The 27,411-nt window shown below is 49.1% G+C and overlaps 1 protein-coding gene across 1 annotated transcript in view; it reads right to left on the minus strand.

Moving 5' to 3' along the window:
• Nucleotides 1-24,675, minus strand: part of LOC125624247 (F-box only protein 6) — a 101,335-nt gene extending 76,660 nt beyond the window's left edge. The window contains exon 1 of the mRNA XM_075121084.1: nt 24,580-24,675. Within this exon, the coding sequence (XP_074977185.1) occupies nt 24,580-24,660 (81 nt within the window). The 5' untranslated portion in view covers nt 24,661-24,675. The remainder of the gene's footprint in view (nt 1-24,579) is intronic.
• Between the last annotated feature and the right edge of the window lie 2,736 nt (nt 24,676-27,411).

Consider the following 27,411-nt stretch of genomic DNA (forward strand, 5'->3'; position numbering starts at 1 on the left):
CATGCAGGGATCGTAGCGGGGCCTGCAAGCCAGTGCCTGTATTGGGGAGGCGGGGAGCACGACAAAGAGCTGCAGCGTGCTGGAGGTCGGCATTCACCATGGCAGAGCTGTGGGCCGCTGGACTGAAATACCTGTCCTAAGTCACCAGATTGGGGCTGAGCGAGGAGTTTAAAACCTCCAGGTTCACTCAACCCCAAACTTCCCCCACCCCTAAACCCTCTTCCAGCAAGAGATCCCACCCAACCCTCCCCCGGAAGCCCAACCTCTGCATTTAGCCAAGATGTTGTCAGTGTGAACGCCCTGTCTGTTATGAGAGATGGTTATTGAATCGCTGTGCCATTAACTGCTTGTTAATGGATAATGGTGTATTTGCTGGAATAAGCCTCTATTTATCATCTCTTTAGCCCTTGCTTGTGATAAAGGTGAGCCAGGAATACCCAGCGGGCCTCCAGCTTAGCTTTTCTAGCCAGGGATGACAGGCGACTCGTGTTGCCAAACACCCTCTTGCCCTTCTACTATTTTCTCTTTCCCTACTCAGTGACTGAAAGGAGACAGTTACTGAACAAGCGTTACAGGGCTGCCGAGCAGGGGCTAGAGGCTCATGTAGGTAGCCAGAACCGGGGGCGGGGAGGGAGCAGCTCTTTGTTCAGCTGCTTCCACCATGAGTCTCTGGTTATCCACAATGGGCTAGTGCCCCTGAGGCTTGGCAGAGAAATCACAGCCCGTCTCCCTTGGTCTGCTCATGCCCAGCCGCTGCCTCTTCCCTCATTAGGGCCGATCCAGCAGAGGAGCTCCTGGGGAAGGTGTAAATAAGCAGCTATGTTAAATCAGAAGCCAAGCCACCTTTGGGCGTGCACACACACACACACACCCTGCACCTGTCTTCCAAGGACCTCAGATCACACTGGGACATAGTTGCTGGAGCTAGGTGTGCCGTTGTCCCCCCGGCTCAAAGTGGTTTCCACCCTATACAGGGTTTACAGTTTGGTTCAATGGCTCTCAGCACCCCCCTTGTACAAATTGTTCCAGCCCCCCTGCATTGGGATTACAGCTCCTGCATTGGAGGCAGCTGACAGACGCCAGCGAGGGTCTCAGCTTCCTCCCGCCACCCCTTGAAATCCAGACCCCTCCAAGCTATGGGGTCTGAACTGTGCAGCATGCGCCCTTCTCTAAGACGTTACACCACAAACAGGCTGCTGCAGAGGGCTGGATCATGAAGCTGGCAACCTAGCCTGAGGAAGGGGCTGTGCACAGCTGCCCTGCCCCGGGGAGCAGGGCAGGCATTGACCTGTACTCTAAGGGTAGGTCTGCGCAGCAACCATGGGGCATGACTACAGCTTGTGCAGGCATGGCTGAGCTAGCTTTCATCTGGCCAGCTTGGGCATTGGAGCTGCAAAGCCGCATGGATTTTCAGGCGGGTTAGACACTGGAGCAAGGACTCGGGCTTCCAGGCAGCTGAGGTCCATGCTGCTGTAACTTTGCTGTTCTGGTACCCGAGCGAGGGAGGGGAAGCTAACGTGGGTTTGGCTACCTGCGCGGCAGTGACAGCCTGTGGTTGCAGGATCGAGACCCACTTAGAATCTCAGGCTGGTCCCCGCTTCCCCAGTGCTCCATGGGGTGAAGTAACCAGAGCCAGCCCTACTCCTGGCCAGGCTTGCATCCCCTTCTGGCAGCTCAGCAGCACTGGGCAGCATATGGGGGTGGGGTTTCCCTCCCCACCCATGCAGGAAGGGGACTAGGAGTCAGGCAATAGCTGCTCTTCCATCACTAGGGTCTTGTGATGCAGGCAGCCCATGCAGGGAAGCGAAAGGGTTCCTTATGCCTCCTTACTCTCCAGCATGGGCACTCAATGCTGAGCCCCAAATGTTGGTGGGGGTCGAATCCTGCAAGGGCTGGAATCCTGCAGATCATAGGGAGGAGAAGGAGTTGGGCATTGATTAAGTGACTCTTAAAAGATTCACCTAAGCTGGTGCCACCAGGGTACGTCTACACAGCCGATGTCAGTGAGGCTCAGAATAGCTGTGTAGACGTTGCGGCTTGGGTTAGCGCTCAGGCTCCGAAGCCTAGACAGGGGTGGGTGAGCAACGGGGATGCTGAAATCAAGGTGGAGGGCAAGCCAGAAATATTGCTGGGCTCCTCCCTGCTGTTTGCCAGGGCTGCACAAGACATATGCGGACAATCCGTTTCCCTTTTTGGGATGCACAAACACCATTTTTCCCCAATTAATCTCCAATTAAGCACGAACATGGATGAATCAGAGGAGATCATTAAGAAAAATGCCAGGACACACATTCAGTTAGAGCTGAGTCAAAAGTATATTAGGTCCAAAAATAAATAAGTCTGACAACAGGTTGGGGAAACAAGGTTTGCGAAGAGATTGTTCACCAAGAATCACAAACGCTCAGCGTGTGGCCGGGTCTCTGGTGCTCGCAGTAAACGACGGGAAATAGCGTTCCCCCAGTTCGCAGCCAACAGAGAAATTGGGCTTCCAAAAGAGAAGCTGAAGAGGAAAGCCCAGCACAAAGATCACAGCTCTGGGAAGCTGCAAAGCTTCCAGGACTGGAGATGCTCTGCAGGGTCCCTTGTGTTGCAGGAATGGCCCAGAAGCCCCAGCCATAGCCCAGAACCCCATGGTGCCAGGCACTGTACACACACAGAACACAAAGAGCTGACAATCGAAAGCGTAAGACAAGAGACAACAGCTGGAGACAGCCATGGGGAGAACAAGGCAACAAGGAGGCAGCATGGGTCAGCATGACAGGCAGTGCACCAGCGCCGAGCACATGGCACCTGTCTCAGTGCACCAGCCGCCGAGCACTTGGCAGGAGAGTTTTAAAGAGGGCAAGGAGGCAGATTCGCAGATGTTTACAGGGAGCTCCTTGAAACGCAAGGGGCAGCATGGCCGAGAACACAAAGGGGCTTGACTGAAAATGTAACGAGTTGGCGAGAAAGTCAAGTGTTGGGGCGGACCAGATGGCCTTAAAGGCCCACTCGTGCCCTGGTGCTTACTGAATCAAGCCGACTTGTACCTAGTGCCTATTGCTGTTCCCCTTCCCCTAATGCTGCATGGCAGACGGTGGGCCCTGCAAGAGTCCCCAGAACATTGGTGAAGTTACCGTAAGCCACACGCCCAGGTTCCCTCCCCCTTTCATTGAGGGGGTGCTGTCAAGATAAAACGTACTGTAGGAACATTACGGTCTTTATGAGTTGCTGATCTCCTCGGAACATCAAGAGCCATGAGGGGGTTGGAAGGAACGATTCACAAGGGAAAATACCGACATACATTGCATAATCCATCTTGCCTAAGCCACAGATAAGTAGGGTATGGGGGGGCATTCAAAGTGTAAACACAGAGAAACAAAATGTTGGGGACAGACTTGTGTTGCAGGTAGAATCACAGAACACGCTTCGTACCACGTCCCTCTAGCGAGAATACCACATTCAGCTAAACAGCAGAGGAAGTTCAGGGTGGTGGGATAGTCAGCAAAAGTTGCAATGAGATCAGTACATAGGATGTCCCTTAGTCTTAAAAAAAAAAAAAAAAAAAAAAAGTGTCATGGGAACTCTAGTGACAGAGAGGAAGCATGGTCCAGGGGTTAGAAGACCTGGATTCAAGTCCCTGCAGACTCCCTGTGTGGCCTTGGGCTAGTCAGTTAGCCTGTGCCTCAGTTTCCCACCTGTCCAATGCGCATAACACTACCCTGCATTCACAGGGGTGTTGTGAGAATAAATACATTAAAGATTGTGAAATGCTCTGACACGGCAGTGAGGGGGTCCAGGTAAGTACTGAAGTTATTACTATTAATTTTATCATGGCACCCAGGAGCCAGAGTCATGGGCCAGGCGCTGTACAAACACGGAACACAAAGGCAGCCCCTGCCCCAAAGAACTTACCATCTAGATAGTCTGTCAAAGTCTCATTATGCCTCATGTGAAAAACAACCCTGCCAGCCGCACAGGGCCCCAGGGCCATGCCAGGGCACCAGTTCAGTACTGAGAGCCCCACCTTTCCTCTCCAGTCACTCACACCACTTCCAGGAGTGCTGGCAAGCCCCTTGAAGGTCTCTCATTGAACCATTGGCCTGGCCCGGCCCTGCTTAGCTTGAGAGCGTTAACAAGGAGGCTCAGACAAGGGGAATTGGTTTCCTACTGGGATGCTGTGCGGGTTCTGCAACGTGATCTTAATCCACTGGGCTCTTTGTTGTGGCTCTTTGTCCCACTGCAAAGTGGGGGAGGGGAACACCTGGGAGGGAGGACAAATCTGCCCCCCTCTTAGAGTCTCTTCTGCCAGGTAGTTTAATTGGAAATGGCTGGCAATAAGTCAGCCTAGCAAACAGGAGTAATTTGATACTGCTGAGCTCAGAGTGAACAAAACAGAAAATCAATGAGATGCTTTGGATTTGTGTCAAAGCAGCAGGGAGAGTATCAAGCACGACAGACCCAGTGGGTTTTGCGCACTTGGCTCTCGCTGAGTAGAGAGCAGTGCTCGGCTTCTTTTCCACCCAGAAATGAGCCTGAAGATTGAATCCCCTCTTCACGTCCTGCAAATTTCTCACTATTGCCTGCCTGCATCTGGCCTCTTGTGAATTTCCTTAACAAACAGTCTCTTCAGCTCTGAAGAGCTGATCCAGCAAGCTAATAAGGGGGCAAGGCTCAGGACCCAGGGGTCCGAGTTGCACAGAGGACAGTGGACACAGACTCAAGGAGCAGAGAGCTGGATTGACAGATAAAAAGATCATCCCCATAGAAAACTGGTTTTTCAACAATATTGCACTGGCTGGGGAGGGTGGAGCTCCGGGAGATGGAAGAAGTCTCATGGTAAAAAGAGGACGGGTGCTCAAATCAGTGAGGAGGATGATACAAGTATCTAGTAGTGCGACACAGGGAGAGATAAGAATGTGACCCAATTAATAAAGGGGGCCAGGAGCTGTGGGCTTCTCGGAAACACAGGAATTGCATTGCTGGATCAGATCAGCAAAGGTTCCAACAGGTGTTTCAGAGGACAAGGCAAGAAACCCTGCAGTAGGCAGCTGCTGGACAACCTATGCAAAAGGAAAATTTCACTCTAATCCCCTTAGTTGGAGGTAGGATGTTGACAAATTTAAATCCCTGCCAATGTTTTTTTAAAATCCTTGCTATACTGTCACTCTGGATGTGCTTGTTACACACAAGCCTCCAGTCCTGGTTAGGAATCCTGCTAAGCTGTTATCCTCCTTGATGTCCAGTGGCAATGAGTTCCACAGGTGAATTGCACTTTTTATTGTTGTTGTTGGGGGAGGGGTGTCAGGGGAAGCATATCGTCTACCATTGTAACGTTTGCTGCCTTGAGCGCCCCAGCAGCCATGTTAGCCAGCTCTCGCTAAATCGACTTTTGACTGCAGCTTCCAAAGAAGAGATCCCAGGGCAGCAGCTCAGGGTCTGCCACATAGAGCCAGATTGTGCCACTCTTGTTCATGCTGGGCAATACTTCGCTCTGCTTGAAGGCTGCTTGCAAAGCAAGGCAGTGTCGAGTGCAAGCGTGGCCCAATCTGGCTCCGTAGCCCGGCAAGGCGTGGCCGAGTGAAGCAGCTCATTCTAAGCTGAGCAGCGGCAGGGAAAGGCTGAGACACCAAGTCCTAATGGAACACACAGGAGGGCAGGAGGGAGGGCGGGAGGAAGAGTGTCTCTGGGCTTTTCTGTGGGGCAGGTCTCTTGGTTCTGGAGGTGAACAATCCAGAGATGGACCTAGATTAACCTGTGCGAGGGAGGAGCGCGCCAGGGCTCATTTTCAACTGGTCAGGCTCAGCAATTTACAATTACACATGAAACCCCCAGAATGGCAGAATAAGCAGCGATTCCTTTGAAACGTAAAAGAAATCGGTAGCTCTCTGGTGAGGAGGAAGGATAAATGACATTTGGTAATTAAATTAAACAGCAATGAGCTGGAGAGTAATATGCTGTGGCATTGAATTTTGGAGGGCAATTTTCTCATGGGCTGGAGGGTGCTAAGGAAGGCGGGGGAGAGTTAAAAATAGCCACATGCTAAAAATGTAACATGCACCCGCACCCAATAAACCCCCACCCCTTTCCCAGCCCACCAAACCCAGCCTTCCCTCTGTCACAATTCATGCCAACTGCATCTGTGCTTCCCCTCTATGGTCCAGCAAGGGCAGCCACTCTAGACTCCAGGATCTCTGGCCATCGCCTCTCAAGTGGCGACGTGCATCTCACTCCCTTCTGAGCAGGGTATGTCCGGGCTGCACAGGGCCCTGACTATCCTGGGATATCCCAGCAAGAGACGCTGCCTAAGCAGGCCTGCTTACTTTCTGTGGCCCGAGGGGAGGGGAACAAGGCAAGAAGGGGAAAACTGTTCATCACGTCTGAATCCTAATGGTAATACCGAGCACTCTTCATCCACAGATCTCAAAGTGCTTCGTAAAGGAGGCTGTGTCATTACCCACATTTTACGGATGGAGGCACAGATGAGATCAGGCTCTGTAGATGGACCCTGGGCTAATGTCTCATGAGAAGCCAGGGTCCCCATCGGCCCTGAATGCTGGAAGCATCCCAGCCTCGTAAGTGGCCCATCATGCCCTGAGGGACCAGTGGATAGTCTGATAGCTCATGAGTCACTAGTGTTAGAAACACCTGCTATGAGACATTGGGAGTCCCAGCTTCCCAATGGTTCAGAGGGTTATTTCCTGGCTTTGCTGGTTAATGAGAGATTTGATGCCACAAATCATATTATTCAGCTTACATCTGCTGCATGCACGTTGGTGGAACAGCAGCCTGGCCTGTAACAGATTTTCAGGGAAGTAGCTAGAAAGACTGTTCCCAGCACCGCAGGCCAGACGAAAAGAAGCAGTAGGCCCCATCCGGCCCACGGGCCTGCAGGGCTCCCCTTAGCCTGAGACCCCGGGCTGCAGCCCCTAAAGCCCCTGCGTTAATCCAGCCCTGCCAGCCCAGGGGTCACTGCTGATTTCCAGTCACCACCCTTGCCAAGCAGATCAGCATGGTCCTTTTGAAATGGCTCCTTTTCAGGGGAGAGGGAAGTTTTCTAACACACACAGAACCAGTGCAGCCAGCCAGCCCATGGAGCGGACCCATAGAGTGCTCTGTGCATCTCCTTTGTTGGACAAGGTGACAAAATGTGGGATTCAGCAGGGAAGGGAGACGCCAACTCAAAATGTGACCCCAAACCACCACAGTAAGTCAGAACCAGAACTAGCCTCCTCATTTCAGGGATTCACTTTTGGAGCATTCCCCACCCCCATCCCAAAACTCTGATTCTGGACATCTCTCCAGCCATCAATTGGGACATTCACTCCTTGAACCTCTTCTCTCCCACCTCCCTCCACCCCCAGTTCAGAGCTCCAATTTCCCTGCTCCCCCTCTCTCCCAACAGCTGCTAGTATGATGTTGGTATTACTAGAAGATTATGTTATCAGACTTTCCAGGGTAAGGACAGCTGCTGTTTCTTGACCTGCAGTTCTGAGCTTGTTCTTTCACTGATCAGTTACAGACAGAGCTGTCACTGACCTCCGCGGTTATTACCAGCCAACACCAGCTGTGTCCCAAGACACCCTGACCTCATGCTCCACAACCACCACTGAAGCCTGCCGGCCACCCTTCTGAAAAGCAGATCTCTGGAAATGGTGCTGCTGGACCTAGCCGGGGTGAAGTGTGGGCCCCTCCCTTCACCAGTCCCCATAGAACTTGCCCAAGGTAAAGGGCTCTCCTACCCCAGAGAACCTCAGCAATTAACCTCGATTTTCCGGGGACCTGTGTAATACCTAAGACTCGAGTGATCCACCTCCTTTCTTGTATTTAGACCACCGTGCAATGTCACCGAGACAACAAAAGCCATAAGAACCTGGCTGCGTAAAGTTCTTCGCACCAGAAAGTAGTGAACAAAGTGCGGACGTGGCAGAGAACAGCTGTGAAGCTGACTATGCTCTGGAGGAGCAGAGTCTGAGAAGGTTCGGAGAGCTAAATATGTCGAGCTTGGTCCCATTCTTATCTGCCATGTGGTAGTGCTCAGAAGCCCCAACAGATCGAGGCCCCTAATGCGCTAGGTGCTGTATGCATAGTAAGATACTTCCTGCCATAAAGAACTTATAGTCGAAATAGACCAGCCAGACAAAGGGTGGGAAAGTTAATGCATTGTTATCCCACTAGTAACCTGGGCAGTAAGGGCCAGACTATGAGCCTCTTATTCTATTGAGTAAATCAGTAGTATTTCATTGACACCAATGGGACCATAGGGGTCACACAACCTGGCCCTACATGACTTACCCAAAGGTCATGCAGGGAGCCTGGGGCAGAGCCAGGAATTGAATCCAGCTCTCCTGGGCCACAGTCAGGTGCTTAGCCCCAAGACCATCCGACCTCTCTCAGATACTAACCCTCAGAGAGACACTTATCTAAAGAGGGAAGGAGCAGGGGGTAGTCGGTGGAGTAAAGGGGAATATAAATAACCCAGGGCATCAGGAAAAAAAATGTCTGTAACACTGGGGAATCTTCTCCTGTAAGAAGTATGGGATCCCCAAGCCAATTTAAGCCTGGACCACTCAAAACATAGGGGAAAATATACTGTAGGGAGCAGAGACAAGCTAGCTGGCCTAATAATTCTTTCCCATCTAGTATTAGAAGCCAAGCGGAAATGTTACCACGGGCTGATATACTCTACAACACTCAGTGTCGCTCAAGATTTATGGAGACAGAATTTTTAAATAAAGCCAAGTCAATTAAGAGAAAATATATATGGGGGGGGGGAACCTTAAAAAGATAAGTAGCCGTAATAAATTTATAACGGAAATTGATTAGTTTTTTAGTGTTTCTGCTACGCTCAAACACCATTGTATTTCTATTGTACGTGAGGGCCCTCAGTCTGCACTGCTGAACGGAACCCAATATATGGCCACTGATTTCAATGGAGCTCTTCCGTCACTGATGCTCTTCTGGTCCATTCTCCTCTCGCTCACCAGTGTCAGTCAGGAGTAAGTCCATAAGGTCAGTGGGGTGCAAGCGGGGTTTGAGTACAGGATCAGAGCACCTTTTAAAGGCACAGAGCTGGTAATCAGCAGGCCCGGGTTCTATTTCTGGTTGTTCTCCAAGTTTCCTATGTGACCTGGGGCGAGTGAAGGCCCAGAGACTGAAGTGAACGGGGGTTGTGAGTGCTCAGCACCTATTAAAACAATTATCAGACCCTACGTAACTCAAGCTGGGCATCCTAAAAGTTTCATAGACACTTGTGAAAGCTCTGACCTGAGCCTCAGTATCGTATCTCCCTCCTCTGTGAGCTGGGGGTTATGTTACTCTGCAGGGACGTGTGGGATTCAGGTCATTAATGTTTGTCAAGTGCTTTGAAACGCCGATGAAAGAGGCTGCATAGATGCAAAGGGTCATCTTTGCTGCAGTTACAATATTTTGTTTGTTCGGCGCAGACACACCATACACTTCAGTCATCAGCTGGGGTCTGATTTAGCCCCAGGTAATTCCATTGACTGATGGCATTACTACTGGTTTACACTGGCATAAGAGAAAGGAGAATCAGGCCTCTCACAATGATGAATCCCTTCCCATCCTGAAGGATTCCAAAGCACTTTGAATCTTTCCATAGAATCATAGAAGATTAGGGTTGGAAGAGACCTCAGGAGGTCATCTAGTCCAATCTCCTGCTCAAAGCAGGACCAACACCAACTAAATCAGGCCACCTATACAAGAATTAGCTCACCCACTACTAAAATGCAGCCACTTCTGGGCCAGGACAGGGCAGCTGTTCAACACCACAGAAACAAGGATGTGAAAGGGGTTTGGTTTCATTTGCAGACTGAGCCTTCCACTTAAAAGCACTGCTGTCCAGAACCTACCTGCAGTATTTTTATCCAATACATCTTAACCCTATTGAGAACTAAACAGCATTTTAAAAATCCCTCCTAATTATCCAGCATGTTATCCCAGTTCTTTATGTATCTGCTTTCTCCAGACAACACTATCACTCACTCCTTTCCAGATCAGACAGACTCCCTTTCCACAGCTTTTTAAATAGTCTTTCTAGTGTAAAGAGAGGCTACCTGCCCTGCTTGGCTGACTCGCTTAATGAGACTCAGCTGCATCTCCTCAGACCCAGACCAGCTCGGCAGGAGGCATTTGTAAAGCCTGGCCAAGACCATGGGACTTCAGAACAAGTTCCCAGGCAAAACAACCTGTGCCATGTAGCTGCTAGCAGCCTACAGTCAACACCACAGCTAGGGTCCCGGGGATGGACACGTACCCTGTGGTGGCCGAAGAAGAGCACTAGAGGCGTCTGTTTCAAAGGGATCCCACAGGAGGTTTTATGTGGTTCCTCACATCTATACAATTTGGATACTAGAGAACAAAGGCAATGGGCCAAAACGTGCTCACAAAGCACCCCACTGGCTTTGCACTCGTATAACTGAAAGCAGGTGATTTTGATGCTAAAAGAATCCTGACAAGCATTTATTCGGCAGGAGGGCCCGCAACATACAGCAGCGCTTCGGGCCCTTGCTCTCCTTGCCTGAATATGCTGGGCTAGAGCTGGCTCTGACCAAAGCAGCAGTAACGTGACATGACCAGAGGTACGTCTGCAAAGCAGCAGAAGGGGATTTAGCGACAATTCCCCACAAAGCTAAATTGTGGCAACACTCATTGCAATGCCAAAGCTGGCCGTGCAGCTGGATCCCAGGGCATCTCCGTAAAGCCGGGCTGATGAAAAGGCCCCATGGGTCTCTCAGGAAAGCCGCAACACAACGCGCTGGGCAGAAAGCAAACACAAGGCACATGGCGAACTCCTCTGAGTGTTTTGTGACTCTCCTGCTGGCAGATCCAAAGCTTTTGCTGGTTATTATCCAATAAGCACTATGACAGCTATTCCCCAGAGGCAGCTAGATCTCACTGCACAGCTGGACTTCTGCACGACAGAATGGAAAGCCCTCCCCCACTCTGCAGGAGTGGGGCATCCAACAGCCTTCAGGCAGGTGGGGTTTCCTTCTCCCTTCCCTTCCCTTCATTTGACCTCCTAGGGTCAGCACTGTGCAATGCCATCCACCAGCAAGAGGTCTCCCTAGGAGATACAGATGCACCAAATAACTTTTGGGCCAATGGATTGAATCCCAGTCAGCCCAGGGTGGGAAATAACTGGATGAGGAGGTAGAACCACTAGGTCTTTCCCCCAGGATTTCTTCTGAGGCTGGCTTGAGAGAGCAGGACACAAAACACAAATCAGTATCATCCCATTATACATGGTCATGCACACACACACAGACTCCCCATTGTACTCCGCCCCTCCTCCCTCACCTGCCTGCCACCTTCTTCATTCACTCGGTCAGGCTTCTTTCTTTCTCTCCCCCATCCCCAACCCTCCCACCAAACTCTTCCAGCCTCTGAGTCTCTCTCTGCACTGGTACAATATGGTTTCCCAGCCCAGCCAATTAACAGCACTCACAAGAAGCATCTCTCATCATGAGGCGTTAAAAACAAAAACAAAAAACACAAGCCAACTTTTATCCATCCCACAGAACGATGGATTTAAAATAAAGAGATGTTAAGGCTGGATTCTAAATCCCAGACTTTATCCCTTTGAAAGGGGAGCTCCCAGGAGACCTGGCTGCTTTCTCATTTAGCAGCTAGTCCCTGCGGTAACAGCTGAAGAGTCAATAGCTAAAGAGCACCTGGACTGATGCACACTCTGTTTGGTGGGGGTTGCAGATCCGAGCACACGAGAGCCGGGAGGCTGGTTCCTGTCCCATTGGCTGGATGCCCAATGCCAGAGTCCCATGCACCAGCAAAGGTTATGAGCAGAGAATGCTTTCCGCAAGCTTCCTAGCAAAAGGCCGGTGAGTTCTGAATCATGAGCAGCCTGACAACAAATAATCATCCTAATAAAATAAAAAGGCTAAAAAACACCTGAACCAACATCTAGCGGGGAAGGGAAATTTCACTGGAAATGCAGTCTACAATTTAAATGTCAAAGGAGACATCATTTCCGCGCTTCCTGCTGTTAGCAGCTATAAACGGGCAATTTCAGAGGCTGAGGAGAGGTGACAAGGAAGCGTCAAGGAGCCGCTTTGCATATCGGCTCCCTTTCACCTCTGATCCCAGCTCCCCGAAGTGGGGAGACACCCTGCTCAGGACTGGTTGGTGGGACGAGACGGGTGTGTGTGTGAGAAAGAGTGAGTGAGATAGCTGAAGCAGGGATCTGTGCCCCTCTGCCAGCTCCAATTTGGGCAGGTTTACATGTGAATATGGTGGTGCATCCCCCAATCCTTCATTCTACCTGCCTGCTTCATTCTAGCAAGCAGGAAAGAGACTCACACTTGCAAGCATCCAGGGGCAGGGGAGGGTGAAACGGATGGTTCAAGGGAGCAGAGCCCATCACCCATACATCACCAGTTCAAATCCAGCTGGGTGGGTCACGGCACAGAGCTGCTGCTATTCATCAGTGCACTGTGAAACGAGTTTGACAGGTCTCAGGCCTGTTCCTAGTGCCGAGGCATTTACACCGTAGCAAGAGGGTGGTGTCTCTCAGCAGAGGGGCCAGAGATCCAGAATTCCCCATTCATTCCCCACAGATGGCCAGGGCTGAGGCCCAGTGGTATGGGGGCCAAGCGGGGTCAGTTGCTCTGCTTGGATTGGACACACCAATGACAATGTCAGGCTCCAGGGCAGACAACACCTTTCTCAGCAACAAAAAGTTCCTTGTTTCTTTCCACACACACACACACACACACACACACACACACACCCCTCAGCCACCCCCAAGCAATCCTGCTCTCTGCCGTTGCACTCTCCAACCTGCCCACAAGTGGCAGTGCGGAAGAGCCAAGCCTGAGAGAACAATTCCCAGCAAGTCACGCCAGATGGATTTCGCCTCTATCTGCTCACGGAACATCCCCAAGCAGATTGCAAATTTAGATGTTCAGAATTATACAGCCACTAGATTATCCCCTCAATTGACCACAAATAGCAGACATTTGAGTTGTGCTGCTTAGTTATGACTGGCCAAGTGAGCCATACGGTATCGTTGGGGTTCCCTGATTTCTGCCACAAATACGCGTGTGAATCGGATACTGCAACGCAGACGAGTAAAACCCAACGGCCTGGGTAGCTGCGGGAAATGCCCGCACCCAAGGAGGTGACAAAGCACCGTCACAGCAAACTCCTTCAAACAGTCGGATTACCAGGAAGAGGGAGGAAAAATGCTTAGGGGCTGGGTTTAGCCATTAGCCCTGCACTGGATGCTGCACAGAGGAGGCCGCACTGCAGACAAACACAGTGTTCCCAGAGCACAGGATCTCATGCAATTCTCCCTCTTCCAGCACACTCTATGCTCTGCAAGCCCGTCTTGGAGGGGGGCAGGGCAGCGATTGCCCCACCTTAACCCTGCCCCCTTTTGACTTACCCCTCCCTGGGGAGAGTAGGGCTTGCAGAGCAATACACTGTCTGGCCCTTCACACCATTAGCCCAGCTTTAGTAAGTGGCAGCCACAACCCACTAAGCAGCAAAAATTTCAGTCCCACCTGTTCCAGCAGGGGCCCTTTAATAAGAGCCACCATTCTTCTGCCCGTGAGACCACACGGCAGTCAGTGGAATCGCACAGGCCATGAGTCAGCACAGACACCAGCCCTGAGCCTTGCTAAAGCGACGGCTAAAAAGCTAAATGAAGCAGTAAATAAAAACACGATCATGCCGCGGTAGAAGTGTCACAGCCTGAGAGGTTTTTTATTTACTCGTCAGTGCATTGCTGGGTATTTAGACAGAGGCTGACAATTTGTTTCCAGGGGTGGAAAAAGAGGAGCTTCCTCTTTTGAATGCTAATGACAATTACATTAAACCTCATTTCTTTGATTGCCTCCCTCTTGCTTCGTATAGAGTGTCTGGAATTTGTTCCAGAAACACAGAGGCAGGTTTATTCCAGTGAATTCTATTTTGTGGTCTTGGTAAAGGAGAGGAAGCACATGTGTACCCATAACCCACCCACATATTCTGCCATCATGGGATAAACTCCACAACTTGATGAATCAAGGCCTCAACAGTTCAGCCAAGCACTTAAGCATGTGCTTATAGGCACTTATTCCAGGATTATCATGGCCATGTGGGTGGGTGGGCACTTATCAAGGTCACAAAACCAAGTTCATTTAACTTGGATCTATTTGTACTGATTGACTTCATTAAGTCAATGGGACTTAAGCACGCACTTGACATTAAGCATATATTTAAATATGCTTTGGAGAACTGGGGACACTGTGTGCAAAGGCCAAACTTTCTCTCACCCACTGCCCACTAAGGGCTGGACTACACTTTAAGAGTTTTATTGGCATAATTAGGTCAATGAGGGATGTGATTTTTAACCAACAAAGTTATGCCAGTAAAAACCCTCATGTGGGCACAGTGATATCAGTACAAGGCACTTGATAGGGTTACAGCATATTTCTCTTTGACAAACCAGAGTAAACTATACTGGCATAAACAGTTTTATGCTGGTGTAATGGCTTCTACCATGCCAGACAGAGTCGTTTTCAAAACCAGCCAGTAATTCTCTCCTGCCTCCTCCCCGACCAGCCCATCAAGGAAAAGCTGAGAATGAAGTCTGCACCAGTGTAAGCAGCAGGATTAGACATATTCAATCCTGCGTTAGGGGCAGATTGAAGAGCCATATCTGGTATGTCACTAGGTCTGGGAACACCTGATTTGATTTGGATGGTTTTGCTTTGGGTTTTAATCAGAATCATACAAATGTAGGGCTGGAAGGGACCTTCAGAGGTCACCACACATGTCTATACACACACACCCAGCAGCTGTTTCCAGTGTTTTTTTACATATAAAAATAATTGAGCTGGTTGACGTATGTACCAATTTGGGATATTTTGATTTTTTTAAATCAAACGTTGCTGCTGCTGCTTTTAAGCACCTCAGAGTGATTCAAGTTTTTCCAAAATTACAATAAATTGTTTTCAAAACAAGCTCTAATTACAGAGTGTGTGTGTGTGTGTGTGTGTGTGTGTGTGTGTGTGTGTGGCCCTCTCCCCCACTTCATACATTTGTACATGCGTGCGTGCACACTGCTGAGAAGCTGAAATGCCCTGCTGTATGGTGCTACGCCCCGGGAGCTTGCAAGATAGCAGAGCTCAACCCTGCTGCCAAGAGGGGATTATATTTTTCTAGCACTAACTTTTGCTACTCCAAATGACCCACCTCGTAAAAAAGGGAATCTGGCGTTGGAGGCGGAGGAACAGGGAAAGTAGCACCAAGCCAAGACTGTTAACGTTATACATTTTTAAAAAATAACGTCCCCTTAACATGCTGCACAAAGACAAGACATGATGTTGCTGCGCGGGCTAAAGATTTTATTAGTATTCGTTTGCAATCAACTGCAACCCTCACCGAGCGTGTCTACACTGCAACAGAACACCCCCACTGCTGCCTGGGTCAGCTGGCTCAGGATGCAGGGCTCAAACCTGCAGCGTAGGCATTCGGGCTCAGAGACCCTAGTGCCAGCCTGAGCCCGGAGGTCTACACTGCAATGTTACAGCCCCTCAGCCCCAGCCGGAGACAGCGGATACGGGCCAGCCCTGGGTGTTTTAGTGCAGTGTAGGCATCCAAGCAGTAAAATGCTGCCGGTAAGTAATGCAGTCCTAACGAACTCATGCCACACGAACGACAGCTCACACGAGCAGTAAGCTACTTACACAGCACTGCCCAATCAGAGGTGGGTAAATATCAGCCTCATTGTAACCCAGGGACACCGGCAGTACAGAATAGAAGCCGGGGTTTCAGACTCCCACACTGACACCGGACTGGACACGACTCACGTTACTCATAAGTGACAAGGCCCGAGGGTTACAGAATAGTCAGGCTGCGTGAAAGGGGAGTTTCATTCTTAGAACCAAGGCTTCTGCCCAACCGACCTAAGTTGTCCAAGGTTAGAGAGAATTGTTTGGAAAATTCAGCAAAACCAGCTTCGTTCATTCCAGTCTAAATTGAAGGATCTGGGCTAAGGGCTCTTCAGGGCTCCCAGTATGCAGGCCTGGAGAGCACAGTAACGAGCAGAGAGATGCCAGAAGGTAGGAAATGATTATGGCTGAAATCACTAGAATGTGTTTTGATGGGTGAATGTTAACGGGATGAGGCCAACACTCCTTTTGGGGCATTGTTTAATTGGGGTGGGGGAAGAGAACATGTCACCAAACGGAGCAGTGGGAGGGATAGACTGGAAGCAGTGAGCTTTAAACCATCAAGGCTGCCACTCCCATCATCTTCCAGGACCCACACTGCCACTGTCTTGATCCCAGGACAGCCAGCCCACAGCAAGCCAGAGAGAGGTGATCTCACCCGGCTCCCATCTCCACCAGCTCTGACTCAATCCTGACTAACACTGGGGGTGAGAGATTCGGGTTCCTGCTGCCACCCCCTTTTTATCATGGTTTTTCCTTCCCCCCCCCCCCCGCTTTTAAACAGTGATGGTTCCAATGGGAGTCTCCAGCAATAACTTGACACTAAACCCCAACCGCTCTGAACTGCTGGGCTTTGCAACCGTGACCAATGGATTTAACAACATCTTATTCCACACCAGGTCACAGACACCCCCTTAGCAGCCCAGTAGGCCCCGATTCAGCCATCCATCACTATTCAGCAAAGCACTTATGCACACGCTTAGGTTTCTTGACTTCAGTGGAAATTAAGCATGTATTTGAGGGGTTGGCTGAAGTGGAGCCTTAAGGATTAGGATATTCATGATGGCTGCGTATTTATTTACTACAAGGTCATGCATCTGGATTACGTTCTTCTCCTCGCCCTTCAGATTTTACTTCTTTCCTGGGGCCTCCATCTAGAAAACAGCTTCAGAAGGATTACTGACATGCTTCCAGTTAAGCATGTGCCTAAGGGACATTGCTTACCAGATCTTTGAGGCAGGGACAATGTAGAACATTTTCATACAATCATAGAACTGGAAGGGACCTTGAGAGGTCATCTAGTCCAGTCCCTTGCACTCAATGCAGGGCTAAGTATTTTCAAAAGCCTTTAAGTGATTTAAGAGCTTCAGTATCCACATCCCTTTTGAAAATGGAATTTAGACCCAGGGTAACATTTTCAAGAGAATCCTCTTGTGTTAGGCACTCTCCAAACACACTGGGGGCAGAGCGGGCAGGAATCCTAGCACTCACTCTCCTACTCCATACAAGTGGTTCTAACATGCTCTGAACACAAATCAGTGGCTAAGCGCTAAGCTTCATTATTACTAATTATTAAAGTGTCATATTTAGTCCTCTAGGACATTTTCTTACATTATTTTCTCTCCAGGCAAGTTCTTCGGCATCTCTCACTCTGCAATCCAAGCCCCCACTTACCACCCCTCCTTTTCAGAGCCATATTTGCTGACTTCACGGTCAGCCCATCACCCACGCGCAAAGCGATGCCAGAGGCTACTGAACCGAAGCAAAGCCAAAACCCAAACAGTATATCAAGCTCAGCCAGCACCAACCTTTCCAGCTCTTGTAATGTGGAAATAAATCGTGCACACTCAGCAGAAGCTATGCTCACGGTGAAGATTTGTTATTAAAATGCACATTCGCTGCCTATTTAAAATCCGGAGGAAACCCACAGCCTCAAAAGGTCTGATATGCACGGCCAGATCCTGAGCTCAGTTACGCCAGGGTCAAATCAAGAGCAGTTCCATCAGCTCTGGTGGAATTATTCCTCCAATTTGCACTGGAGTAACCGAGATCAGAGCCTGGCCACGAGAGAGTATAAAATACAGGAGTTCTATTTATAAACTGTCCTGCCAAGTAAAAACAGAATTAAAATGCAGTCATAAAAAGTCACTCCTCTTAAAATTCAAGAGAGCAAGCCAATCGAATGCAGGGAATCCAGGTAGGGGGAAAAAAAAAAAAAAGGAGGAGGGAAGGTGATAAATAGGGGACCCAGAGAGGCTGCACCAAACATGCCTTTTAAATGATCTGATCTCACGGTGAAGAGAGGGAGAGATCCCGAAGGTGGGGAGGGAGGAGATGGGATTCCCATGCCCTGCAGCAGAGTCCTCCTCACGGAAAACGTTGAGACTCCAAAATGTCAAGTGATGTGAGTGCTGGTAGCTGTCAAGAGGCGGCTAGCAGAGAAGGACTAAAATCTCCCTTCGGAGGGTTACAGAGGTGGATACACCACCATTGAAATCGATGGGGGCTTTATTGGTTGCTTCCATGAATGTGGGACGAAGCCCTTGTGGGGGAAGGATTGTCTAGTGCTTAAGGCACTAGACTGGGACTCTGGAGATATGGGCTCAAGTCCTGGCTCTGCCACCGATTCCCCTGTGCGACCCTAAGCCAGTCACCTAGGGCCAGAGTCCAATACACTGACTCATGCTCACAGATACTTTACACACCTTTCCACATCTGTACCCTGGAGGACCACCACACTCCCTTCACCCATCTCATCTATTTGCAAGCTCTTCGGAGCAGGAATCTGTCACAATGCAGGTGTATCGTACCTAACCCAGCCAGGCCCCATTCTCAGCTGGTGCCTCTGAGCACTACCGTCACATAAACAACAACAGCGCAATTCACAAAGCCTGCGGCGTTCGGCGGTCTGCTGGAAGTGCTCAGCTGTGTTGTATTCTAATGCTGAATGGGTCTTCAGCAGGTTCTTCCCAAAGTGCTCTTCAGAAGTTAATTACACCCACCCCCTTTTCCTGGCTTTGGCAGGATTTCCCCTCCCACCCTGTATAAATTGCCTTTTGCTCAACAAGGTATCGGAGTGTTTATAGATTAAAAGAAAAAAATACCATCTACTCTATAAAACAATTAGTTGTGCTCCAAATTTATGAGTGTAATTTGCAGTGCCGTTAAAGCATGAGCGCCGTGGCTTGCACACAACAGTTGTCGTTTGCATCTCTCTAAGTGAGCCAGGACAGGACACGTTGCTGGGTTGTGAAGATTTTCTGGGGGGGGAAGAACTGTTGTCCTTCATCTTCCATCTGGAAGAATCTCTTCAATTGGAGAGTGCATCATTGGCCTTTACCAGAGGGCAAACACTGGAGCAGCAACAAGGACGCTGAAATCTTAGCTGTGGCAACCAAGAACTCTTCGTAAAAATGGTACTGGAATCATGCAACCTTAGCCAGTGCAAATCACCAAGCTCCCATCAGTCATGATTTGAAGTCAACACCATGAGATTCATTTCCACCAGCTGAGGATCTGCTCCATGATAGGTCAGTGCCAACACAGGGGACCTTCTGACTGTGACCAGTGGACAGCAGCCAGGCAGGGCCAGAGCTCCAACCCGGGGCCTTCACTTTAGCAGCTGCACACAGAACAGTTGCATGTCTCCAGTCGTAGAGATCAGACAGACGCTGCCAGTTATTCAGATAAGGAGGCCACCAAAACCAGGCAGAACGTGCACAATGCATGCGTGGCTGACCATGAAAGGGCTGCAGATAGTAAATCAGATTAAAGGAACAGTGCACTGAAAACAAGGCACCTAACAGTTGCCTAGCAAAATGTGCCACATGAGCTTCATCCACTGGACGCCCACCCTCTAGGTGTGCCCTGCACAAGGAGGACACGGGTGTGAGAGTTCTGCATTTGGGGGTGTAAGGGATGGGGCACAAGCGCGTTACGCGGGGAAGAGCTGGATTTGTGCTTGCTGCACAAAGCTTCTCAAAATGTAGAAGCTTCTCCCCTTCCCTTTACAACTGCAGCAGACAGGCCAAGGCTCCCTTTCCTCTGGGAGCATGACGTAAAGCTCATCCAGACAGCCCCAGGCAGCATGCCCTGCCCTCTGACAGCAGCCTTAGCCAGGACACCTGCCTTCGACCAGGGCCATCTTTCACCCGTTGTCCCAGCAGCGTCCGGTCCTCTGTCCAGAGCTCGAACAGATCCAGCTGGGCCCAATGCCTCCGGCGAGGGAGGGAGGGCTGCAGAGAAGATGGCCCTGGCAGCATGCCCTGCTAGGACTGCAGCAGAGATGCTAACGTCAAGCTCGCTCTCCCGGAGCAGCAGAGCAGGAAGGAGGAAGCAGCAGCAGGTCGTTCTGCTTCTGTATGGAGTCCGAGCCATACAAGTGTGGGAGAGGGGGGCCCTTTGTTTAGGGAGAAGGTCCTTCTAGGTCAGTGGTTCTCAACCTATTTCCCACTGTGGGCTGCATATGCAGCTCTGTATGTTATATGGGCCGCATCCACACAACATAGATACTCTCTATATGGACCTGAGGATGTCACATGGGCCAGAGCTGTGTGCTGACCGGGCCGCAAATGGCCCGTGGGCTGAGAACCACAGTTCTCGGTGGCACCAGAACTGCCCTCAGGCCAAGGGAGAGAGCCGGGGGCAAAGGTCAATTTAAGAAGAGGCCAACAGGGCCACAAGAAGCTATTTAGCGACAATGGCTCCAACCAAAGCGCCCCCTCCCCCTTTAAAACACAAAAACAAAACTTTGTTCCGGTACCCGGCTTTCTAATGGGATCTTTGCCGCAGTCCCCCAGGTTACAGCCATACAATAACAGAGGCACTCCCGGACAGTTACATCTGCTACTGTCCCATCCAGAAAGGGGCTTTCTGGATGGGACAGTAGCAGAGGTGCCGAGGTCAGATTCCCTTGCGGACCTCTCCTGTCCCGACCTCCACCAAGTGTGCAGAGCCCCAGCAGAAGTATCACTGGGAGGGGGCACAGAATTTGTTGGGGCTCCAGAGAGAGCAGGCAGCCCCCATGCAGTGCAGGGCCCTGCTGCAGTGTGCAGGGACCATCTGGGGGCACAGAAGGGGCTGGTGGAGCTGCTGCTATACGGATCTTCTGGTCTTTCCCCTGGTACCCGCAGGGCTGGTGGCCACAGCGCTTCCCCAGTGATTAGACTGAAGTTGGTCATAGAGGGAAGATTCCTTCCAGTGACCAGCAGAGATGCTGGTGCTAGAGAGAGACCTGCCTCTCTGGGACATTTCCTAAGGTTTCCCCAGGAGCATACCTGTGCCCCCTCCCAGGGTTTGGAGCAGTGGCAGGAGCCAGGGCTCAGTAGGGAGGAGGCTAGAGGCCTCTGGAGGGATGGAGAAGATATTTCAGAGAGATTCTCTTCCTCTTTTCTCCCTTCCTCCCCTTTTCTTCACCCTCTTTCCTCCTCCCCACCTCCTCCTCCTCTCCCCATGCACGTCTTCCTCTTCCACCACTCACCGAGGCTCCCTCCCTTCACGGTGTCTGGGCTTCTCCTCTGCCCGCATTTCCTCTGTCGCAAGCTCTACCCTTCCCACACCCTCTCCCCCGCTCTCCCTCCCTCTCGTGAAGGGCACCACAGCTATAAAAAGGAATGAGGCTGCAAATTGTCTAATTAGATCTCTTCCCTTTGTTTCAAGGGGACCAGCCATTCCCGCCGCTCCCTCCTCCAATCCTCAGGTAAAAACTATTGTTCCAGGAAAGCCATTCATCACCTTTACGGCTGATTCAGAAGACAGCTCTGGCCTAGCTCAAGGTTTCCATGAAACAAACCAACTCACTGCAAGCTCAAGCACATGATCCTCCCATGGGCTGGAGCCAATCAGCAGAGGTCCATTGAAGACAATGGCCAATAGTAATCCCTAGCTCTTACATAGCAATTTTTGCCCATAGATCCCAAAGTGCTTTACAAAGGAGGTATTATCTCCATTTCACAGAAGGGGAAACTGAGGCACGGACAAGTTGCAACTTGCCCAAGGTCACCTAGCAGGCAGTGGCAGAAATGGCACCCAGGTCTCCCATTGCCCTACTCACTAGCCCACACTGCCTCCATCCTGCAGATTTGCACCATCTGACAGCTGGCCCATGGAACCTGATTCTGTGCACCACTACACTCATGCAGACCCATTGAATTTCAGCGAGAGGAGGGCGGGGACCGGGAATGAGACTCTCACCTTGTATTTTCACTGCTGTGTTAATCAGTCTGGGTTATATTAGCATGAACTGAGAGAGGCGGCTGCAGGCCAGGAGCACAGCAGAAGTGAAAGCTATTCATTTAGAAGGGGGAAGAGAAAAAAAAAGTGACAGATTTTAATTTGGAAATAAAAGAAAATGGTTTGGAAATTGTCCCCCCAAGCACAGTTCTTAAGGAAAAGTCACTGGAGTCTTATAAGAAACGATTAGCTATTCTCCAGAGAGGAGCCAGGTGTTAAAAGAGATGAGCCTTGATGGCGTTAATGATTTTTTCTTGTTACCAAGATCCCCGATGAAAATAAGAGTTCATTTACATATCCAACCACTCAGCACCAGCCCTGCATCAACTAACCATCAGTCCTGACGTGAGAGAGAGACGGAGAAACAGACAGACAGAAAGAGCTGAAGTAAAATAAAGTTTCCTTCCCATTTTCCCTGCTTTCTGCCTCCCAGTTTTACCATCGGCACTACTGCACACTGTTCCTGGAGCAATACAGTGTGGGTATGCATGTGGTACTTCAAACAACGCACTGTCAACCTGTGGAACTCATTGCCAGAGGACACTGTGAAGGTCAAAAGTGTAACTGGGTTAAAAAAAAATTAGAAAAGTTCATGGAGAATCGGTCCATTGATGGCTAACAGCCAAGATGGCTAAGCCTCTGACTGCCAAAGGCGGGGACCGGACAACAGGGGATGGACCACGCGATAATTTCCCTGTTCTGTTCATTCCCTCAGAAGCACCTGGCACTGGCCACTGTCAGAAGACAAAAGATACTGGGCTAGATGGACCACAGGTTTGGCCCAGTATGGTGGTTCTTATGTATTAAATCTGATGCTTAAACACTTTGGTTTGAGTACTGAAAGATGCAGTTTTAAAATCAGCTGGAAAAGGTGGTGAAACCAAGGGGAGGTTGTTTAAGGCATATGAGCTCTCTGCCTTTGTCTTGTTCACAGTTGCAAGGTATTTACCTTAATGCTAAATGACAATTGCTTGCAAGACTCTCCTATAGCAGTAGCTACCCAGAGGTCCTAGCCACTGGACCATGCTTCCCCTCTTCTACCTTCCTGTAGAGTCAACTCTTTGGAATGAGTCAGTGGGAGTCTTTCCATGTGTTTTTAATAGGTTTTGGATCAGGCCTCAATACACACAAAATGAAAAACCTCGATTACCTAACGAAGGCTTTTTGACGCTCAAGCACGTCTGACGCAGCTTTTGAAATTGGTCCTTCTCCCAACCTTCCCCACCCCAGAGGAGAAATCAATAGCGTTAGCTACCCTGGCTAATCCCGAGAGACAGTCTTTATACATTAAGAAAGCAAATAAATTTCAGCAACGGTAGCCTACAGAAACTGCAATTCCTCTCTCTCTGCATACAGACACACATCGTACCTGCCAGAGAACTGCATTGTGCTGAAGACAGATAGTCCCATCAGGTCACAATTCCTGTGGACTCGGAATATATGTCTGAAGCCAAAAAGGCAGAAATAAATCAAATGCATTTTAACGGGAGAAGGAATCTACATAGAGAACAAAATATCGGCATGACCAGACAAACCACTCGGTCACCTGCTAGGGCGTGCGGGAAGCCCTGGCACAATTTCACGAAGAAACTCGGCCACTTACAACTGGAACATAGGGCAAATTCTCCTCCCTGCTACATCAGGCCAGCCCCACCGACTGCTGCACCCAGTGAAGTCAGTGGGCATTATGTCATTGGCTTCTCCAGGGACAGGACTAATCCATTAGGAAGCCTATGGAAGCCAACAGGAAGACTCCAGTTGTGGTCAAGGGCCTGCTCCAAAGCCCATCACATGCTCACCTATGCAGGGTGAGAACTGCTGCAGCTGGAGCACTCAGGCTGCGCGAAATGGAAGAACGAAGCGGATACACCGACTTCTTACCCAGCTTCAGAAAGGGATCAAAACCCATACTGCACAGGCTCCATCATGCCCCTCTGAACTCGGATGCAGCTACTAGCCTCAGAACCAACCCTGATCCCAGACCCAGCGGCTAAGTGAAAACACCGCAACTCCCCCTACCCACCCACTCTGTGGAAAATCCACCCTTGTGCAGAGCACCAGCATGTGGCCTACGGGCCACTTAGGCAGTGCCTAGCTAGGTTTTGTGCTGATCCTCCAGTCTGGGGTTAGTTCCATCTCCTGCTCTTCACAACTCGCTCTCCTGCCTGCCCCTCTCCTCTGGGCTCTCTGCAGCTTGGGGTGCTCCTGCTCCCCCATCTTATCTACAAAGCCCATGTCTTCCCCCAGCACCATGCCACTTCTCTTGAATTTCTTCACCATAATTCCGCCCTCCCCCACAATTCTCCATGTTGCTTTAATTGACTCACTGTAAAGCATGTCGTTATATTTCACACAAAGGAAGAGATATCTATATAAAAATAAATTGTATTGCATGGTGCAGAGATGGGGCTTTAAATCATTAAGCTCCTCTTCATACACATCTTATGGCATCCTTTTTAAATGGTAGGAGCATGTCTCCAGATTTATGTGCATCGTTAAGGTCTAATTTACATTAAAAAAACCAAGCGCGGAGCATTCCTTATGCCCTGAAGGTACAACAGACACAAAGAGGACGCCTAATACATTAAGAATGTTTGGATAAAATTTATATAAAAACTCTTACATATGCTAATAAGATGAAAGACTATAATTATGAGCTGAATAGTGTACTCACAGCAGTGGCTCTGTGCAATAAGCGATAGACTGTTTCAGTGTCCTTGAAGCTCAAACATATTGTGAGGAGATACTCGCTCATAAATCTATCCCTGCAAATTGTTTGCAACACTTGTGGAGAGAAGGAGATGCTAAGGGGCGCTTTTCTCCTAGTTTGTATGCATTTCATCTTTAGCGGGATCACCCCGATTTGAAGGCATCTTTCTCACCTTGTGAACAGCACTGATGGAAACTAATCATAAGAACTGTGGGTCGGATCTCTATGGTAGCTTTTATGGGAACGATATGCCTGAAAGGGGAGGGAGAGCACAACATTCTCTCCAACTTCCTCCCCTGCCCCCGCAATACCTGATCTTTTCATCCAATATCAATTTTTAATACAGGAGGAATTTAATTGTGTTATACAAAGCTTGGAAGCAATAGAGTTTGTGTAAACAGCAAGCCATCGGGAGATTGCACTTCACAAATATGTACTGCCAACAAAATCCATTTCCATAGCTGTTTAATTCACAAGTCACTGTCCATGGTGCTAAAAGTACAATCCTCCATAACTCTAAATTAAACCTAAGTCTCCATCCATGGTGCTGAATAATAATAGCCCAACACTGCTCAGGCTGTTCCCAACTTATACCACAATTCATAGTCCCACTGAGGAGAAGGTTGGGCTTGTGATTACAGCACTTGACTCAAGGGATAGGAGTCTGTTCCCAGCTCTGCCACAAACTTCATGTTGTGACCTTGGCCAAGTCAGTTAGGCCCACACCTTCAAAAGGTAGTCAGGTGCCTAATTCCCACTGATTTCAATAGGAGTTAGGAGCCTAAACACCTTTGAGGATCTGGGCCTTCTTCTCTCTACTCCTCAGCTCTGTAAAATGAGGATGATCATTTCTTACTTCCCAGAGGATCAATTCTTTAATGGACACCATATATAACCACATGGCAAGGGTGCCCAGATTTTAGTTTTGCCTGTGTGAACCAGGAGTAAGGCGATTTAAGGCAATGAAGTTACTCTGCATTTACACTAGCAGGACCAGTAAGTGTCCCATAATAACTGGCCAAACTGAGAGATTCATTATTTGCATCACAGCGGCACCTAGATTAACCAAGCGTCTGTCATTGTATAAGCACTTGGTCTTTGCTCCAGAAGGCTTACAACTTAGACAAGATGGAACAAAGGGGCAGGGGGGAGAGAAAGAGAGGCATGTAGAGGTGAAGTGATTTACCCAAGCTCACTTGCAGAGCTGAGAATAGAACCCAGGTGTCATCTCCCAGCCCAGGGCCCACTCCACCAGACCATGCTGTTTTTGCAGCATTAAATTTAGTTTCTCAGACTTTAGATGACAAAATAATGCATGGCCCCACAAAAGAACTGACCTAGTTTCTGCTTGTGGCCTTCTAATCGGTCTTCTAAATCTTATAGCCTTGGGCTGATCTCTTATTCCTAAGAGCTTGGAAACCATGTGACAACCACTGAATTATTGTAATGCTGTTGGGGAGTATTGTCCCCTTATAGCTAGGATTGCTGTGTTGCTGAATAACTTTTAATAGTGCTATAAATTGCAAGGTTATTTAACAATATTAAATCAATCGGATGCATTAGCCCATTTCCTGGAGTTAAAGCAAAAGGAAGTTATTTTATAAAATAGAAAATATGCCACGGTTGCAGTATTGTCACGAGTTTCTCCCCACCCCCTCTTGGTCCTACCAATAGAGACAGTCAGCAGTTTCTCCTGATGCAGATCAATGCAGCTTTCGAATGTGACCATCAGTCCAATTATTGCTTCAATTACAGAATGAAGAGTTGGGTATTGCAACCTGCCCCTTTATTAAAAAACACCACGCCTGTTGCCCATTTTAAATGATACCTGGGGGAAATCATTAACCCACTAATTTGAAATCAATTTAAAGTACATTTGCCTAATGACATGAGAATTATAAATTATCTATAAATTGTTAATTTAGGAGAATGCCACACCAGATTTGTGTGTTTTGTTTTGTTTTATTTTATTAATTGGCTTTTCCAGATGCGTGTTATTTTAAAGCTTCATAACCCACGCCTCTTGGTGAGAAAACATTAAACCCCCTTAAGAAGAGGCCTCCTAAGAAGAAGTGTAAAACAAATGTAAACCCACTCTCATGAACATTATAATGGGAGGTTTTCTGTAGCCAGCCTGCTAATTAGAGCAGAGGAAATCATGGTAAGAAAAGGACTGTTCTGAAAATCTCTGTGCATGTTTTTAACCGAAGTTGGTTTCAGCCACATTCGCGCTGTTTTCTTTTTTTTAAATGCACTTCACCCCTGTGCGAAAAGCCAACGTGAGGCCTGTATACAGCATATTTCCCACTCAGGCAAAGACCTCTGCACAGGGGGGAATTCCATCCCCTGTAAACATGAATAACAGATTTTCACTGGCCAGAAGCATTCTTAGAAAGTGAATTTCAAAGTTTTGATCTAGGGTCCAGATTGCAACTTCTCGATTGCCAATGGGAAGCAGTTATTCACAGGCATATTGCCAACAACTTCAATAGATCTGTTCCGGTCAGTAAGGTCCCCAGAGCCTGGCCCTACATTACTGTACCATGGTGTGGCGTCCCAGTGTCTCACACACCGTATTCACTCACTCTCTTTCTCTCACATACATCCGAATTGCTTGCGCCCTCTTCCAAGCTGTGCGGTCGCAACTAACCAACATAGCTCAGATTTGGAATATTTATATCAATATGCAAAGCAGAAAATAAAAAAGTGAAAACCGGTTGATTGAATAAGTCTGAATAGCAATAAATCCGAGGAAACCGCGATGCACTCTCAGATAGTCCACAAGCTGAAAGAGAG

The sequence above is a fragment of the Caretta caretta genome, chromosome 18, assembly GCF_965140235.1.
Source record: "Caretta caretta isolate rCarCar2 chromosome 18, rCarCar1.hap1, whole genome shotgun sequence".
Lineage (NCBI taxonomy): Eukaryota > Metazoa > Chordata > Testudines > Cheloniidae > Caretta > Caretta caretta.